The 17207-nt window shown below is 39.9% G+C and overlaps 1 protein-coding gene across 1 annotated transcript in view; it reads right to left on the bottom strand.

Moving 5' to 3' along the window:
- Positions 1 to 17207, bottom strand: part of MAP2K1 (mitogen-activated protein kinase kinase 1) — a 61404-nt gene that overhangs the window by 23225 nt on the left and 20972 nt on the right. The window contains exons 2-5 of the mRNA XM_024205532.2: positions 10820 to 11030; positions 6958 to 7104; positions 3100 to 3177; positions 2432 to 2483 (exon numbers count right to left, since the gene is read on the bottom strand). Of these exons, the coding sequence (XP_024061300.1) occupies positions 2432 to 2483; positions 3100 to 3177; positions 6958 to 7104; positions 10820 to 11030 (488 nt within the window). The remainder of the gene's footprint in view (positions 1 to 2431; positions 2484 to 3099; positions 3178 to 6957; positions 7105 to 10819; positions 11031 to 17207) is intronic.

Genomic DNA, 17207 nt, shown 5'->3' with positions numbered 1-17207 from the left:
CCTACACTGGAGAGAGTCCAGAGCAGATCAACTAAGGCGGTAAAAGGTTTAGAAAACCTGACCTATGAGGAAACGTTAAAAAAAAAAACTGGCCACATTTAGTCTTCAGAAACGAAGACTGAAGGAAGACTGATAATGTATTTGAAGGCTGTTAAGGACTGTTATAAAGAGGACAGTGATCATCTGTTTTCCATTTTTAAGAACAGGTTAGATAAACACATGTCAGGGACGTGGTCCTGCCTCAGTGCAGGAGGCTGGATTTAATGACCTCTCAAGGTCCTTTCCAGGCCTACATTTCTATGATTTCTACAAAGGATCAAGGGTAAAATTTTCAAAAATGCTTACAAGACTTTGGAGCCTAAATCCCATTGACTTTCAATGAGACTTTGGCTCCTAAGTCATTGTTGAAAATAGTACTTGGCTTTTAAGTCATTTTGGAGCTTTTGAAAATGCAGCCAGTATCTCCATCAGAACAGAGGTCAGACCGAAGAATGCCACCAACTTACTGAATTATCAACACTACAAAGGTGTTTTTTTGGAGGTGTCCCATTCATCTACTGACTAGGCCAAACTATGTCTTTTTACAAGATGTGATGGGATCACCACCAGAGGTGGTGTGGTTTGATTTTCCCTTTTATAACCTCAAAAATATACCAATGACAAAAATATGCAAGTCTAAATGTTGCAAAACAAACACAAACAAGAAAATCTCAAACAACACAACCCCCTCAAACAACCCCTCCTGAAAATCACCACTACCACCAAACAAAACAGAAAAAAAGCCACACTGCTATATAGTTCATTTTATTCTCCTTCTTCCCCACACCCATCATTACGATGTTTAATACTGAAGGATCAAATTTTGCACTGTCATTAGAGGCCGCTGATGTCAAAGGAGTTATGCCATTGCTGACCTAGGTGTTGAGAGTGTGCAAGTGTCACATTTTTGGTCTGCCCTAAAACAGCGGGTCTCTTTTCCAAGAAACCTTGTTAAGCGCTAAACTAAGAACCACATTCCTTTGCAGCTACCATCAGAAATCCATATGAAGACCCTACTACCTCTTTGGCAGAAGCCTATATTCAACTGTTTGTAAAACCCAAAAGAGAACATGTAATAAATCCCACTATTGCATCATGTTTAAAATGGTTCTTCAATCTGTCACATCTACATGCGTTCCTATTCATCCTTTCTTGGGTTTGCTAACAACCACGTATCAAGTGACTAGTCTGATGAATGGAATATTTTTATAACCAAAAGTCTGTGGAATCCTAAATGATGCAAGAGACTAGCTGAATGGTCAGTACTGAGAGCTATATTGTATAATCACTGCAATGAGCTGAGGCAACAAAAATGTAGAGTAAGCCATCTCTGGTGCGTAATTTATAGTGACCTAAGAAACTACAGAATGTTTTATTTCACAAGCGCCATTTCTGACTTAGTAGGACATGCAGCCGATTAAAAAAACAGCTGGATTTAAAAGGCTAAGGTAAACGATGCAGGAAACAATAGGGGTGTTTACCCCACAGTGAAGTCTATTCAAAGACCTGGGCAGATTTAGAACTAAGCTCCTGCCTCTTTTTTATGTGATTTAACAATTACCCATGTTGTTAACAACCGTTCAACGAGGTAATAAATATAAAGGGCTGCGCTTCTGATTGGTAGACTTCTATAAATAGCACATGAATGCCTGAGACATCGACTAAAAGCCTGTGACTTTTAATTTAAAGAGGAACCACAGTCTTAATGGCGATAATGGAAATTAACAGAAATTAAAAGCAGCGTGTTGTATTTCTTTGAACCGCTTCAAAGCTTTTAGCTAAGATGGCTAATAGACCTGTTGCGACCAGAAGAAAACCCATTACAATTAGAGAACTATAATGTCATAAATACTGTTTCATAATGTATTTTAACAGTTTTCTTCATAAAGCAAGAGAGTATATCAGATATATAATCACACAAACACCCACTCTTACATGTCTCTCATTGATTGGCTTGGGCTTACCTGTTGGTAAGCTTCAAAGCTTGTCTCTTTCACCAACAGTAGTTGGCCCAATACAAGTTATTACCTCATCCCCTTTGTGTCTCCAACATCCTGGGACCCACACAGCTACATCACCACCACTGCATAGTGATGGGATGGAAGCCGCATGCAGAGCTGCCTCCCATGCCAGAGAATTTCCTTTGAAATGCTAACATTTCAAAGAATGCTCATCACACCTGCAACATACTGAGGTGGTGAGAGCACCCACCAGCTACAGGGTTAATGGTCGAAAGAGAGATTGGAGAAACAATCCATCAAGTGAAAAAAAATTCAAGCGGAGACATAAAAGCCTGAAAAACAAACAGGAAAAAAAAAAACCACCTCTTGATTTCTATTGATGTTCAATATACAAGGAAAAGAGAAGCCAGGGATATAATGCATGGTCTTACCTCGATGCATTATCTTATGTTTCTCTCTCAAATATGCGAGACCTTTTATCACCTAGAGAAAAGAAAATTCAACATTTCAAAGCTGTAAAACTAGTAAAAATGAAAACATGAGTTTCGTCCAAGCAAGAATTTCAAAACGTCATCTACAATCAAAAGCACAACACACCCTGGCAAGAATTCAAAGAGAAAATAAAAGGCAGTCATGTTAAAATTTATACTCCACTTTGCCCATAAAAGAGAATCATGTTAACCAAACAACCACCAGAAATGTCATGGACACAACCTACTGCAGTACAGATACTTAAAGGGTAACATTCAAAACATTGAATAGACCATTTTAATTATTTTGCTGGTTCTTTTCCCACCCAGTGGTAGTAACAGCAGCTGACATCCCTTAGTGGAAAATCAAAGCAAACACACACAATGGAATATGTGTGATCCATCCAAATGCCCTTAGTTACAAAGTGGTGACATGTATTACAAAAAAAAAAAAATCTCTCTTAAAAAAAGAAAAACCACTTTAAAGCCTAGTAATATTTGCCTGTCCCACTTAAATTTTCCTCAATCCCCCAAACCGGCTGCTTTTGCCTTCTGGATCTGGCACTATCCTAATATAATATGGAGACATCTGGTCCCTGCTTCCCAGAGTACATTACAAATATACTTACAGCAATGCTAACTTTGCCCAAAATCTGCTCTGGAATTCTTCCAGCTTTTTTCAGTACTTGATCCAAGGACCCGCCATCCTAATAATAAGTGTTTGAATATTAAAACATTAATCATATTTATCCAAAACATTTTAAAGCCTACAGCCTGTGAGGAAAAAAAAATCTTATAATTTTGAAGGCAGACAATGCGCTGTTTCCCATTGCTTGTGATGAAATAAACTATCCTTTTTGCTTTATATTGTAGTGGTGAGTATCAGGGGAAAAAGTGCAACTGGTCATTAGAAAAGGTTAATCAGTTTTATACTAATCAGTTTAAACAACCTGAGACCTGGCAACCACTGAGGTGGACCCTTGCGTCATTTAATGGTCTTCTGGCCTTGTATAATTCCACAGTATTTGGTCCTGCCATGCGGGCAGGGGACTGGACTCGATGACCTCTCGAGGTCCCTTCCAGTCCTAGAATCTATGAATCTATGATCCACAGGCTGATTCTCCTTACTAAGGAGGCCTTGTCCATGACCAGCAGTGACAAAGCACTAGGCGCGCAGTAAGCTTTCTGCAGCCTACAGTTGTATTTAGATGCATTTTAACTGTTCTCTGCATGTCCATGGGGTGCCACTGTCTCTCTTTTAGATGCTCAGGATTTGGGCAGAATGGAAGGTTGATATCTTGTGATCTGTGATGGTCTGAGTTGATCTTTGGGATAAAGGCAAGACCAGACCTCAAAATCATTTTATCTGGATGGGAAATACAGTAGTCTAGTTCGATGGGACAATCTTCCTGTCTATTATGTATATTCCAGTAGCACGCAGTGGCTCTAAGCAGGATCAGGACCCCATTATGCTATGTACGGTGCGCAGAGATTGACATCTTTGAAAGTTTATAATCTAAGACGACAAGGAACATAGGGAAGGCCACAACCATATACTGTTTTTTCATACATTGTCTGTATATGTTTTGATTCTGTAATTCTATTTCCTGAACACTCTGAGTAGACAGTATAGCAATTATGAAAGACACCTGAAGACCAACCTCAGAGGTTAACGGGAGGTTCTGAAGAACTTTGAGCACTAGATAGGGAATCATTTAACTATTTATCAGCGCCACTGCACTCAGAAATCAAGTAATGTCAACCTGTCTCTTTTGCAACAAATAACACTAGCATGTTCCCTGGAACCCCACTGATAGCAAGTACCGTACGAACTCTAGACAGTATTTATGGCAACTGAGGGTGCCAATATGTCATGCAGACACAGGGGACAGGCTATGACTCACCAATAGGAAAAAAATAGAAAAAAAATTGTTTTTCAAATTTCACATTGAGTAACTGCTCCACTCATTTTACCAGAGTTAAATAAGTTACTAACACATGCACTTGCACCCTTTCAAATTCAAGCAACTCTGTTGCTAAGAGCTTCAGAGAAGAAAAGCTGCATAAATGATACTTATTTTTAGCAACCAATTATGATCAAATTCAACAGTAGCCTTGTGCAGATTTTCTAGAACAGAGACTACATAACAAAAACAGAACTTCTAAATTTTATTTCTTTAAACAAAAACAAGATCCAATTACATGGCTGATGATTTGCAATATTCCAGAGTTCTTGAAATCATACCCCTGGGCATGGGATAATATTTTTCTGCCTCCTTTTACAAAACTCAGCAGTGGGAAGTGCTCTGTCACTTTTCATACCTCTAAAGAGAACCATACACACCTCTACCCTGATATAACGCTGTCCTCAGGAGCCAAAAAATCGTACCGCGTTATAGGTGAAACCGTGTTATATCGAACTTGCTTTGATCCGCCAGAGTGCGCAGCCCACCTTCCCCCCGGAGCACTGCTTTACCGCGTTATATCCGAATTCATGTTATATCGGGTCGCGTTATATCAGGGTAGAAGTGTAGTATACAAGCTACAATGCAAGCTTTTATCATTCAAAGGAGTGCATCCCAATGTTCCCAGGGGAACGATTTTAAAAAGTGCATATGAGCCTGTGTTAAATGTTGTACTCACCTTCATGTATCAAATATGAATTCAGGCAAAATAAATAAGAGTGCCAATGGAAAATATGTAAAATACATACATTATATAATATGTAGAAAAAACATGCAGTCCTTTTTTCTCAGAAATTGATTCATCAGACAGAAGGATTCACTCTCCAAGGCAATCAATAGACCTTTGAATCAGTCCCCAGTCCTGCAAGGTGCTGATACCTTCAATTGCCTTGAAAGTCTAGGTGCTCAGCAGCTTTTAAGAGCAGACCCCAAATATTTTGCTTATCAAGCACTTGTTGCTAGTTGAAGTTAAGATTCACTTCTGATATTTTCAGCTGGACAAGGACAATAATTTAAATCCCCACTTAATCTGCATTGATAGGATTTTCTTTGTTCCTGACATATTTAAAGAATTCCTTCTTATTGTTCTTACTCCTACTGACTGATAACGTTAGCTTCCCTTATCAATTGTCTGCATTTCCTAACTGCTGTATTTGTATTCATTGCTATCAGCTTCTCCATTTGTATGTGTAATACACACTCACACAGGGCACGCACTTATTTCACCTCCCCTCTTAACCAAGATGGCTTTTAACCAAAAGAAATCATCTTTCATGATTGCAGAATTGTGTTTTTTGGGCATCTATCAAAGCATTTTTAATACAATTACCAATCATCATTCCTGTTTTTATGTTTAAGCATTTCCACCCACTCAGTTTTCCTCATGATTGGTTTCAGCTCTGGGGAACTGGCCTCTTTAAAGCATCAAGTATATATATTATTGGATAGCACCATATTCTGTTTGCACATAATAAAAGAAATTAGATCACATGCACCTAGGCAACCATACATTTTCCCTAAAGATTTCCTTTAAAGAAGGTCAAGGCAACATTAATATAACACTATATAATATCCCCAGAAAATAAAGAGACCTTCTTTTTATAAACACCATTTTATTTGCTAGAAAATGTGGCTCTTTGAACAGAAATTGTTCAAAGCCTCCTCTGCCTGATGAACGAGGGAGAGATCTGAATAACCTTTAATCACAGAAAAATTGCTCTAAACATTGGGCTCCATATGGCTTAGAGAAATGCTGGCAGATGGCTAGAATAATCTGTACTTTTCTATTAAAAATGAAAAAGTTAAAAAAAATTATGTCGGTATGAAACAACCATTGTTTATGGTGCTTCTGGTCTTGCTAGTTTCCTCTGTAATTCCTCTAGGAATTCAGAAAGAATGGGCAGGGCAGATATCATTTCAGAGAGAACAGAGGGAATGCATCTACACTCGAAAAATTAAATACCTATATTTACAGCAGCTGCACCAATGATAAGCCACCACTGGCATTACAGTCCAGGTATTTTTAACATTGTGTCAAAAAACCCCAGCTCAGAACAGGTTTTCAAGTGGTAAAAACATCTGAGCCCTTTTTACATTGGTGGTCACACTGATGCTGGCAGTTGCTGTAAAAGGAGATTATTTTTCCCCTCATACTCCGCAACAGTAACGCCTCTGACTGATTAAACAGCATGTTGACTGGCTGTAAGAATGGTCGCTATAATGTGGATTCGAAAAGACTAGGGATAAAGGAGAAGAATATAGGGACTTTTGTAGGGCTATGACAGATACAGAGGATCAATCTCTGGAAAGGGTGTAAAAACATAACCATGCTAAATCCAAAGTCCTCAGATTTGCATGGTAGAGCTGTACTCCAATATTCCACTCGCCATACATGCATAAAAGGCTCCCATGTTAACAGAGGTTCTTTGAATATATGCAGAATACGGTATCTATTGGATTTTATATTCACAGGAGTTTGATACCAAAATTTAGATTAACACACACAGATAGACATGTACTTACCATGTGTTCCATGCAAATGCTGATCTCTCCATCACTGTAAAAAGCTCCATAAAAGCCCACTATGTATGGAGAGTTACATTCATGTAGAACTTGTAGCTCACGAATGATCTGGTTTCGAATAGCTGGCTTGATCTCTAAGTGAATTAACTGTAAAATAAATCAATTGTTATTGTTCCCTCAGTGACAATTTAAAAGAAAAATACATGACTTGGATACTGCAATATTTATTTTAACCCACTAAAATAATAATACTAAGCATTATCGTCCTATAGAACTGTAGGCATACCTGTTACTGGGGAAGTTCCACATTTGTACCCTTTACAAAAACAACAGTACGTGAATTCCAGTGCTCATGAAAAGATGCTGGATTTATAGCAATGGAATTATCCTCAGAATAGATACAGTACACATAGAGCAATGAAAGCTCCCCATATGAGCCGCACCATTATGTCTCCAACTTGACATGAATGGAAGGGTCTGAAGACAGGAGATAGCTAAGTCTCTGTGTCCAGTTAATAGCTTGCTTTTCTGGTGAAACTAACAAAAGGATGCAATTTGCAATATGCAACTTTTCTGTGCATGTGTGTGGCCACTAGGGAATGGTCTATTTCAACTAAAACAAACATTCTAAACAATGCTTTTTTTTTTTTAAACTAATATTTTATATTTAATATAAATAACACAACATCAAATAGACCTTAACTAAGATATAAAAAAGTCTTATTATACAGTGAGTGCACCAAAGGTGTGGATTTTTATTTATTTATTTTTCAAGTGGAGGACATTTCTGATATTCTAGAACTACACAAGTAAGCCCCCAACATTGCAGATAAGAGTACTGTGTAAAGACATTTTCTTCCTCAATTTAAAGACACCCAAAATACAAAAGAAAACAACTATATTAAAACAAAAATGCAAGATAATCTTCCCAACCTGCAGTGGTAGCAAGAAAATTGCTCTTTTGATAAAAATTAAAATTCTAATTATGATAGGCAAGTAAGATAATCTACTATAATTGTTAAAATGCAACATGTTACTCTTTGCTCTATGACAATCACAGTTCTTGAGAGACATTAATTATAGCATAAAAGAATACCTGATGTATAGTACTTAATATTACCAAGAGTGGGATTTTTATCTTATCTTTTCAAGAAGTTCTTCAGTGGGAACATTTTGTTCCAATGCATTTTTTTCCTCTTCCATCTATTTACTGTTAATGGATCTATTTTAGTTATTTAGACCATGTATACTGAGGAAAATCCATGAATGAAGTTACATAGCAAAATATGTCACAATGCCTAATTGCTTTGCAAACATCTGGGCAGATGTCTTTCTGCAGCTGCTTGCAAGCCATGTCCCAAATACATTCAGCGAAGAACAAAATTCAGTCACACCTTGGGCATTTAAAAAAAATTCATCAATATGAATATATATCTAAAGAGAAGCTATAAAATTACACTGCTTAGCTAGACTATGTTTTGCCTAATGCAAAATAAGGGATTTTTATTTCTCTCAGAAAGAGTACAGATTCAGAGAATACTTTATGGAAAACAAAATGGTACTGGGCACATTGAAGGAAAGCAATTAAGCAAAGATAATTGATTGAATAGCCTATAAGTGATAAGTGTTAAATGACACAAACTAGGCTGAAATTCCCTCTAAACGTTTTATAAAATGGGTGGGAAAAAAAATCAAGTAAATTGGTTCTGTGCAAGAGACTCTCACTGATCTGTGAACTTCAAAAGTCTCACCCTGAAAAAGGGCCAACTCGCCTTGATTCCCACAGCTTTGATAGCAGAACATTATAGTGATGTATATTACTAAAGAGAACTGATTGGAAAATGTTTTTTTCCCTTGTGGAAAATTTTGATGCAAATGAAAATAATGTCACTTTCTTGAAAATCTTCTGTGGAAATATTTGACTTTTGAGCCAAAAATTTAAACTAAAAACTTTCAGCTGAAAACCCTGATTTTGAAATTCTGCCATGGTGCCTCACAAGGGTTATAATTTGGGTGCCTCGTGCCCCATTCCCCTCTATGGGCCAAGCTCCGTAGCTGAATTACATCTCCTGTGATTTATGATGGCCTCCTCTCTTGCTGAGCCAAAGCAGGGCATAATAGACGTTCCTGACCACAGTGCTTGATGAGAGATGTAGTCTGGCCAGGGAACCCAGCACATAGAGAATGGGGGCATAATGCATCTGAACTACAGTTCTCATGAGATACCAGAGCAGCATTTCAAAATCGAAGTTTTTTGGTTTTCAGTAAAAGTAAAAAAAAAAAAAAAAAAAACTCCACAAAACACATGCTTCTCGTGAAAAAAATTCATGTAATTGAAATCCCAATTTTCAGATGAAAAAGAGTTTTGATGGAAAGTTTTCAATCTACTCCTCTTACAGAAACTGCCAGACTGCTGCACTGGGTAGAGGGGGTGAAATGGAGCTGGACCATCATGGACCCCTCCCCTCCCCCGCTCCCAACCACCACCTGGACCCAGAACTGGAGAGGGGAGACCTCCTCCTCCACTAGGGAGCACTAAGGTCCAAGTGATGCCTCGCCTCCACTCCCCCACCCACACCACCATATGACCTTGGGGGAAAACTGCAGAGAACAGGCAGCCAGAGACTCTGGCCAGTAGAACCAGAAGTAGCCAAAGGAGGGACCTCTGGACCCCTGGATATTCCAGTGAGAACTGCAGAAAGTTCTCGGATAGCCTCTGCCCTGTGCTGATTGGCTGTTTGCTCCCCCTCGTCCCACCCGCCAAGACGGTCTTTTCAGTCAGCTTCATTCCACACCTGCCCCTCTTACCCTATTCCCCCCTCCGCTTTCCGTTTAGCTGATCCCCTCCTAACTAAAACAATCCCAAACAATAAATATGTTGTGGCACTAACATGATGTTTGCCACCATCACATTGTTCACACTACTTGTGTATTTATCCCTTTCCCCTGTCTGCGTGGTCTATTGAGAGTGCAAGCTATTCAGGGCCAGGGCAGTCTGCTGCTCTGTTTGTGCAGCACCTAGGACAATGGGACCCTATTCTTGGTTGGCCCTTAGTCACTACTCTAATAAACATGATTTAGTAGCATGCTATGCAATATTAAATAATTACGTGACACTTGCCAAATGCATAAAGTTACATTTTTTACTTCGCCAGAAAGAGCTCTCCCTGTGGCAGGGTATTCCTACTACACAGACAAGGGGCTCTTCCTGCATTCCAGTGAAGGAGGCAGGGGGGCTGAGACAGTGGTTCCACCGGCCATTCCCCCTGCTCCACAATAAAGGAGCCCTGATGGTGCAGTAGCAGACACAGAGTAGGTCTACTCCTCCTCAGCAGCCTGTGGAGGGAGAGGTATGAGGAGGAGAATTTCCCCCTCCTCCAACCCCAACAGTGTAAAATGTATTAAGCCTCTGTACACAAGCCTGGCTTAGGGGACAGGATATGCCGCTTTGCTAATCCAAAACATTTAGTAATTAGTTGTGGATATCCTAGTCATTAGTGAGGTTCTACAGTGTATTTAGATTTTGCGTCAGAGAGAGCGAGAGAGAGAGAGAGAGAGAGAGAGAGAAGATTTTTGGCAGTAAATAAAATACCTCCTACTTTACAAAATATGAGAACCTGCTAACAAAAAAGGGAGGGGATTATTGGCCTTTCATCGCTACAACGTGGAACATAATACCATGTTCGCAGACAGGGGAAATGGAGGCTAAAGAAGTATTTGACCTTTGCTATTTTTAGAAGGCATTTCCACTTCTCCTGGAAGTTGGTCTTTAGTAATATTCTGTGTGTCAATGTCACTTTTTGATGGGCACTAAACTTTGAAAAGGCATCATTAAAGCTCCTGTTGCCACGGAGGTTCTCACCTTTCTTGCCATAATGAGGCCAGAAGGTTTGTGAGATACTTTGAAGACCACGCCGCCGTTTCCTGCTCCCAGTTCACTGATTTTCTCAAAGTCGTCATCCTTCAGTTCCCCAACTTTTTGCTTCTGAGTAAGGAAAGCTTCAAGACGTTTACGTTGCTGCTCATCCAATTCTAACTCTTCCAGCTTCTTCTGCAGCGCCTCTAAATTTGTCCTATGCAGCAAAGAGAGTGTAATTTGATTAAGCTATCTGAGCTCACTGAGGATATGTCTACACTACAGCCATTACAGTGGCACAGATATAGCACTGCAGCACCGTTGTATAGACACTTCCAACATCAACAGAAGGGGTTTTTGCATCAATACAGTTAATCCACCTTTCTGAGGGTACGTCCAGACGACCCGCCGGATCGGCGGGTAGCGATCGATCTATAGGGGATCGATATATCGCATCTCGTCTAGACGCGATATATCGATCCCCGAACGCGCTCCTGTCGACTCCGGAACTCCACCAGGGCGAGCGGCGGTAGCGGAGTCGACGGGGGAGCCGCAGCCGTCGATCTCGCGCCGTGAGGACGGGAGGTAAGTCGAAATAAGATACGTCGACTTCAGCTACGCTATTCCCGTAACTGAAGTTGCGTATCTTACATCGACACCCCCGCCTAGTGTAGACCAGCCTTGAGAGGTGGTACTTAGGTCATTGAAAGAACTCTACGGTCAACCTATCCATGTCTATACTGGGGGTTAGGTCAATCTAACTACAGCAGTCAGGGCATAAAATTTTCAGCTCTGAATGACAAAGCCAGATCAATCTAACTTTTAAAAGTAGACCAGGACTAAGCAATGTTGCAGGGGTAAGAGGAGTACCACCACTGAAATCAAAGACTACTGGAGTAAGACCCTGAATCCTTGCACTTACATGCATCATCTTGCCAGATCACGTCTTACGTGCACACTAGCAAGAGTCACACAACTAGGTCCTTGGTGTATGTAAATAGTTTCAGTACAGACAAAATAATACAAGAGCAGCTAGATAATATCTATCCCCCTCCTCTTTGAGGCACTGGACCAAATTCATGCCTGGTGGAACTCCTTGATCCACCTAGTGGGTTCAATGACTCAGCAGTACTGGTTAATGGTTTGATTAATATTACACCACCTCCACACAAACTATTTTTGGGTTCAGATTTTTAATAGGTGATATGCAACTTCCTGCAAAGTTTGTCTAAATGTTTTAAACACTGATCTGCACATGTGATTAAAGATCTGACAATCCATTCAAAAACCTCTGACTTCCATTGTGATACAAAGAAAGTCAGAGAGTTTAAAGCCACAAGGGACCATCAGATCATCTCGTCTGACCTCCTGTATGTCACAGGGCACCAAGACCACCTAGTACTCACACATCAACCCCCAACAACCAGAATTACACCAAAGTATTATAATCCTCCGGAGACTAAATTGTTGTGTACCACAGGCAGAGAACAGGAGCAAATAAAGCATAGCCAATAGACTAAAGCAATTAAGCCATTCCAATCATGCACAAACAGAAAATACATACATAAAATAGCCACTGCGGGGATCAAATAAACTGATTCAATAATAACCAGTCAAAAAGGTTTCAAGTTCATTACTTCTTCTAGTCAATAACATGCCAACCAGAAAGCTTGATTTAATATTGGTCGAAAAATAAAGAAGAAGAGCCAAATATAGCAATTCAAAGGACAGCTAAATTTGGGACAGCAGCCAATACGTTCAACTTCTACATGAAGAAAACAAACCATAATTTAGCTCCAGGTCTTAAAAGTATGTCATGTCTAAGAAACAGTACATCCGAACAAGAACCCAGGCAGATACACAGATTCCTGAATCCAACAACAATAATAAATTGCAGCTGCAGCAAATATCTAGGGACAAGCCTTCAAATTATTGCTCAGCCAAATCATGAAGCTCTTACCCAGGCAACATTCCCAATGAACTTAGTGCTGTGAGAGTAAGGATTTCAGGAGCTGGCTCACAGCCCTTTAGAGAATGCAGCAGGAACACTTTCTCTAGGGATGATTTTAAAGAAGTGAAGGATGATATCCAGAAAAACCATTTCTAAGCATCACTTTATAAATACTATTCACTTTCAAAACCATGATGGAAGGGAAGATGCATTCTAAGTTCTCAGCCAGACACAGACCACTTCAATTGCTGCAAGGTAGATTCTCTAAACAGCAGCGACAAATTATCTTAATATAGCAATAAGTCTGAACGGATGGTAAAAGTATCAGGCACGTGACTTCCCTCACTTCACTTCCGCTAAACTGCTCCTTCAGAGCCAAAGAGAGCACCCAAAATTAGAAGTTATCCCTCTTTGAGCTTCCACAGCAGACACGGAATTAGCATCAAGAAAGGTTTCAAGAAAGGGTAAGCAGGTTCAATTAAGAGCCCATTTGTGAGAAAACTTAATCCAACTATCTGAAAATGAAAGGGTTAAAAAAAAAAAAAAAAAAAAAAACACACACAAAACAAAAAACTAGACATTATTAACAGCCCTTTCCCTGAATACGATCACTATCAGAGCTTGTACGCCACCCTACTCCTAGATCAGTTAAAAGTCTGAACGGTTGAGTTAGACAAGGCACAATTAAGGTTAACTTAGTTCTTTCTAAGCATTATCACTTTATTAAGCAAGTTGTATACAGAGTATGAGAATTCCTGAGGTCTATTTCTCCAATACTGAAGCCTATTCTCATTGCAATAATGCTGAAGATTTACTAGCCCAGGCACAAGATCAGCTCATTCACCCTTACCAAGAGGATGAGTAGAAATATAATATTTTACTCACTTATTAACAAAAAATGCACAATCTACTCACCCTGGACAAGTGTAATTTTGTAAGGCTAACTTTACATATGAACTAGTCTACATGGGAAAATTTCCTGGTATAAACTATACTATAATCATTTTTCTGCACTATAGTAATACTGGTTATAAGTCCCTGTATGGACACTTTATTCTGGGATCAGAGTGATTTTATTCAGATATTAACAGAATAATTTGGGAGCAGAGTAGTTATACCAGAATCAAGTGTCCACACAGGGACTTACACCAGTATCACTATAATGGAACAGTTATTTCAACATAGCTGTAATAAAACATTTTTCCATGTAGAAAAGCTCAATAGCTAAAGAAGTCCAGCAGACAGACACTGTTATAAAGCTGAACTGTAAAGAAAGAGGGGTACTTTTTCTCATCTAACTTCCCAAGCCTAAGACAAAAAGCAAACTAGTCACTAGAATTTTCTCAAATATGCCCAGTGAAAAAATAACTTAGCATCAGATGAAGTAAAATATATATTTGGGGGAATGCAGCTGTCCTCTGTCTCTTTTCTTACTGTGATAATTACATGATAAAAATAAGAGCAGGCAATGATTAACAGGAGTTAAGTACCCTTTATTATGTTACAGTAAACTCTTGAGCATTGATGCAAGCAAATTCTAAACCCTGCACCGGAAGTTTGCTGACAGATGAGAATAAGCAGCTCATGTTTTCAAAGAGCACATGCTGACAGACCCACTCACCTTATGTCCATTTACTAAGTCAGAGAGTGTACCATGTCAGCTGAAGTCTTCAGCAGGTTATAGTTTAATCAAATGGCCATGTGCTACACTCACAGCTCGCCAGTAAGAGACCAGATTGTCCATTCATCATGGGCCACTTCACCTTGAATGGTCCCTTAGCATATGAGCTAACTACTTATGCTAAACTATCTGTTCGATCTTGTATTTAGCTGTGGCACTCGGAGTGCCTTTCCCAGACCTGAAGAAGCACTCTGTGTAGCTTGAAAGCTTGTCTCTCTCACCAACAGAAGTTGGTCCAATAAAAGATATTACCTCACCTACCTGGTCACTGAAGGAGAACTAAACAAACATTCCATGCACATTCCTAACCAATGTTGAACATATTGTTTAATAAAGAGATACAAAGACAGATAAATTTCAGGTTTCAGAGTAGCAGCCGTGTTAGTCTGTATCCGCAAAAAGAACAAGAGTACTTGTGGCACCTTAGAGACTAACAAATTTATTAGAGCATAAGCTTTCGTGGGCTACAGCCCACTTCTTCGGATGCGTGGGCTGAAGCCCACGAAAGCTTATGCTCTAATACATTTGTTAGTCTCTAAGGTGCCACAAGTACTCCTGTTCTTTTTGCGGATACAGATAAATACACTTTGGAAGTACAGCCGTATATGCTTTATAGGAAAGCTATAAAATTACAGGAGGGTGAAGAGAGGGAAGGGTTCTTGATATTCTTTGTGTCACCCATCCAAATTTTGCATCCTTTAAAATGGCTCCCTATGGCTAACTGGAGCACCTTTCCAGAGCTTCAGTATGCTCCAATTAAAACTGAACTCCTTCATAGTGTCCTTTTCAGCTATTTATTTCTTTGCATTAAATAGGGCCTGTGATGATCAAGAACATATGGTCCATTAAGGTGTATTAAACTAAAGAATCATTTTTGTCTAACATGATTTCTATGCAGAAGACACATTGTCCTGGGTCTAACACAAAGGGCCAGATTTTCAAAAGAGCTCAAAGACGGATGTACAAGTGCTCAGACACCATAATTGGGGCCTGTCTTTCAAAAGAGCTCAGATCCTATTTAGGCACCTAGGGCAGGATTTTTAAAAGCACTCAAGTTGCTTAGAAGGACAAGTCTCATTGAAATTCAATGGACTTGTGCTCCTAAGTCACTTAGGCACTTTTGAAAAGCATATGCCTAAATAACAGAGCGTTCAGCACTCACCATGTTCAGCTCTGGCCACGGATTTTGGTGCCTAAATGGGGATGGAGGTCTTCTGAAAGTCTGGCCTGAATGGGGGGATAATAATAACTCTAGAAAATCTGGTCTGTATGCTGTTGACTACTGGGAGGGGGGCGTGCCAAAATCCATGTCTTTATTTGCAAGTAGTCTTGAGGGGGGCTGTTACATTTGCTAACAAAAGGCTTCCTACAAAGCTTCCCTTTAAGGCGCTATTGCACCCTCTTGAAGGCCAGTCAGAGGAAACAAGAGATTGTCTCTAAGGCTAGGTCTACACTACCCGCCTGAATCGGCGGGTAGAAATCGATCTCTCGGGGATCGAATTATCGCGTCTCGTCAGGACGCGACAATCGATCCCTGAATCGACGCTCTTACTCCACCAGCGGAGGTGGGAGTAAGCGCTGTCAACTGGGAGCCGCGGAGGTCGATTTTGCCGCCGTCCTCACAGCGGGGTAAGTCGGCTCCGATACGTCGAATTCAGCTACGCTATTCGCGTAGCTGAATTTGCATATCTGAAAATCGACCCTCCCCCCTTCCCCCCGCCGTAGTGAAGACCTGCCCTCAGTGGTAGAAATATACAACTGGAAGGACCAAGAAACCAGACTCATATAGACAGGATGCCAGACCACATTTCAATATCCTTTTTGAGGAAAAGAAAAATTTCAACTCATTCAGCATTTTCTCTTTGCAAATCTTACAGCTGCCATATTGCTCATATGGAATATCCTTATCAATTGCCACAGATAAAAAAAATATAACATTTCAGTTTGTCAGGGAAGGGGCGATCTGCACAACAAACAAATCTCTAGCAACAACACATTGGTAGTTAAGTTCTCAAAGGTGGGGAATTTGAACTAACCCAGGGAACTCAGAAGTCTGGAAAGAGCAGAGGGAAATCTCTATTCTTTTGGTCCTTACCAGGTGAAATTCCCTGTAAGAGCCAAGTTGTAGAGTAAGGAATATGGAGCAAGAGGAAGGGAGAAAGTCCTATAGATCCCCAAATTTCTGTAGATATGTCGTCCCAGGGCCTTGCATATGAAATTTTACGAAACAAACAGAGGAAGATTATGGGGAATTCATAAACCAGTATCTTCAAGACTAATGCACTCTGAGAAACATTAAGGCAGCTTGATCAGCTGGAAGAGGTAGTAATTGAGCGTGAAAAAGTCTGGGTGCAGAAGACACTCTGGTAGATACTGTATCTTTATATAAACTCTTATTCAAAGACAAACTACCTATTAAAATTCATCACCATTGCTGTATGCGGTCTTGGAGTCAGTTTTTCACTGTCAAAAAGCTATGCCTTTGCCAGAGTTCCATCAAAGCAAGAAATAATCAAGCCATCCAATGTTTCAGTATTCCAAGTATTATTTTAAATCAACAGGTGGTACCATTTCCATTCATTTCTATCGCTTTCCAACACAAGCACAGATATTAGACCCTGCAGTAGTGAACGAGTCCAGCTTTTGTAGCCATGATCAGTAAGGTCTCTCCATTTGTTAAAGGCACCCTATAATTCTACATAGGATAGCACATACAATAAATACATGATCAGCTAGCTAGCAGTAACCAATATATAAGCTGC

Source organism: Terrapene carolina, unplaced genomic scaffold (genome assembly GCF_002925995.2).
Source record: "Terrapene carolina triunguis isolate 2854851 unplaced genomic scaffold, T_m_triunguis-2.0 Scaffold67, whole genome shotgun sequence".
Taxonomy (NCBI): domain Eukaryota; kingdom Metazoa; phylum Chordata; order Testudines; family Emydidae; genus Terrapene; species Terrapene triunguis.
This window is presented reverse-complemented; position numbering and strand designations above follow the sequence as displayed.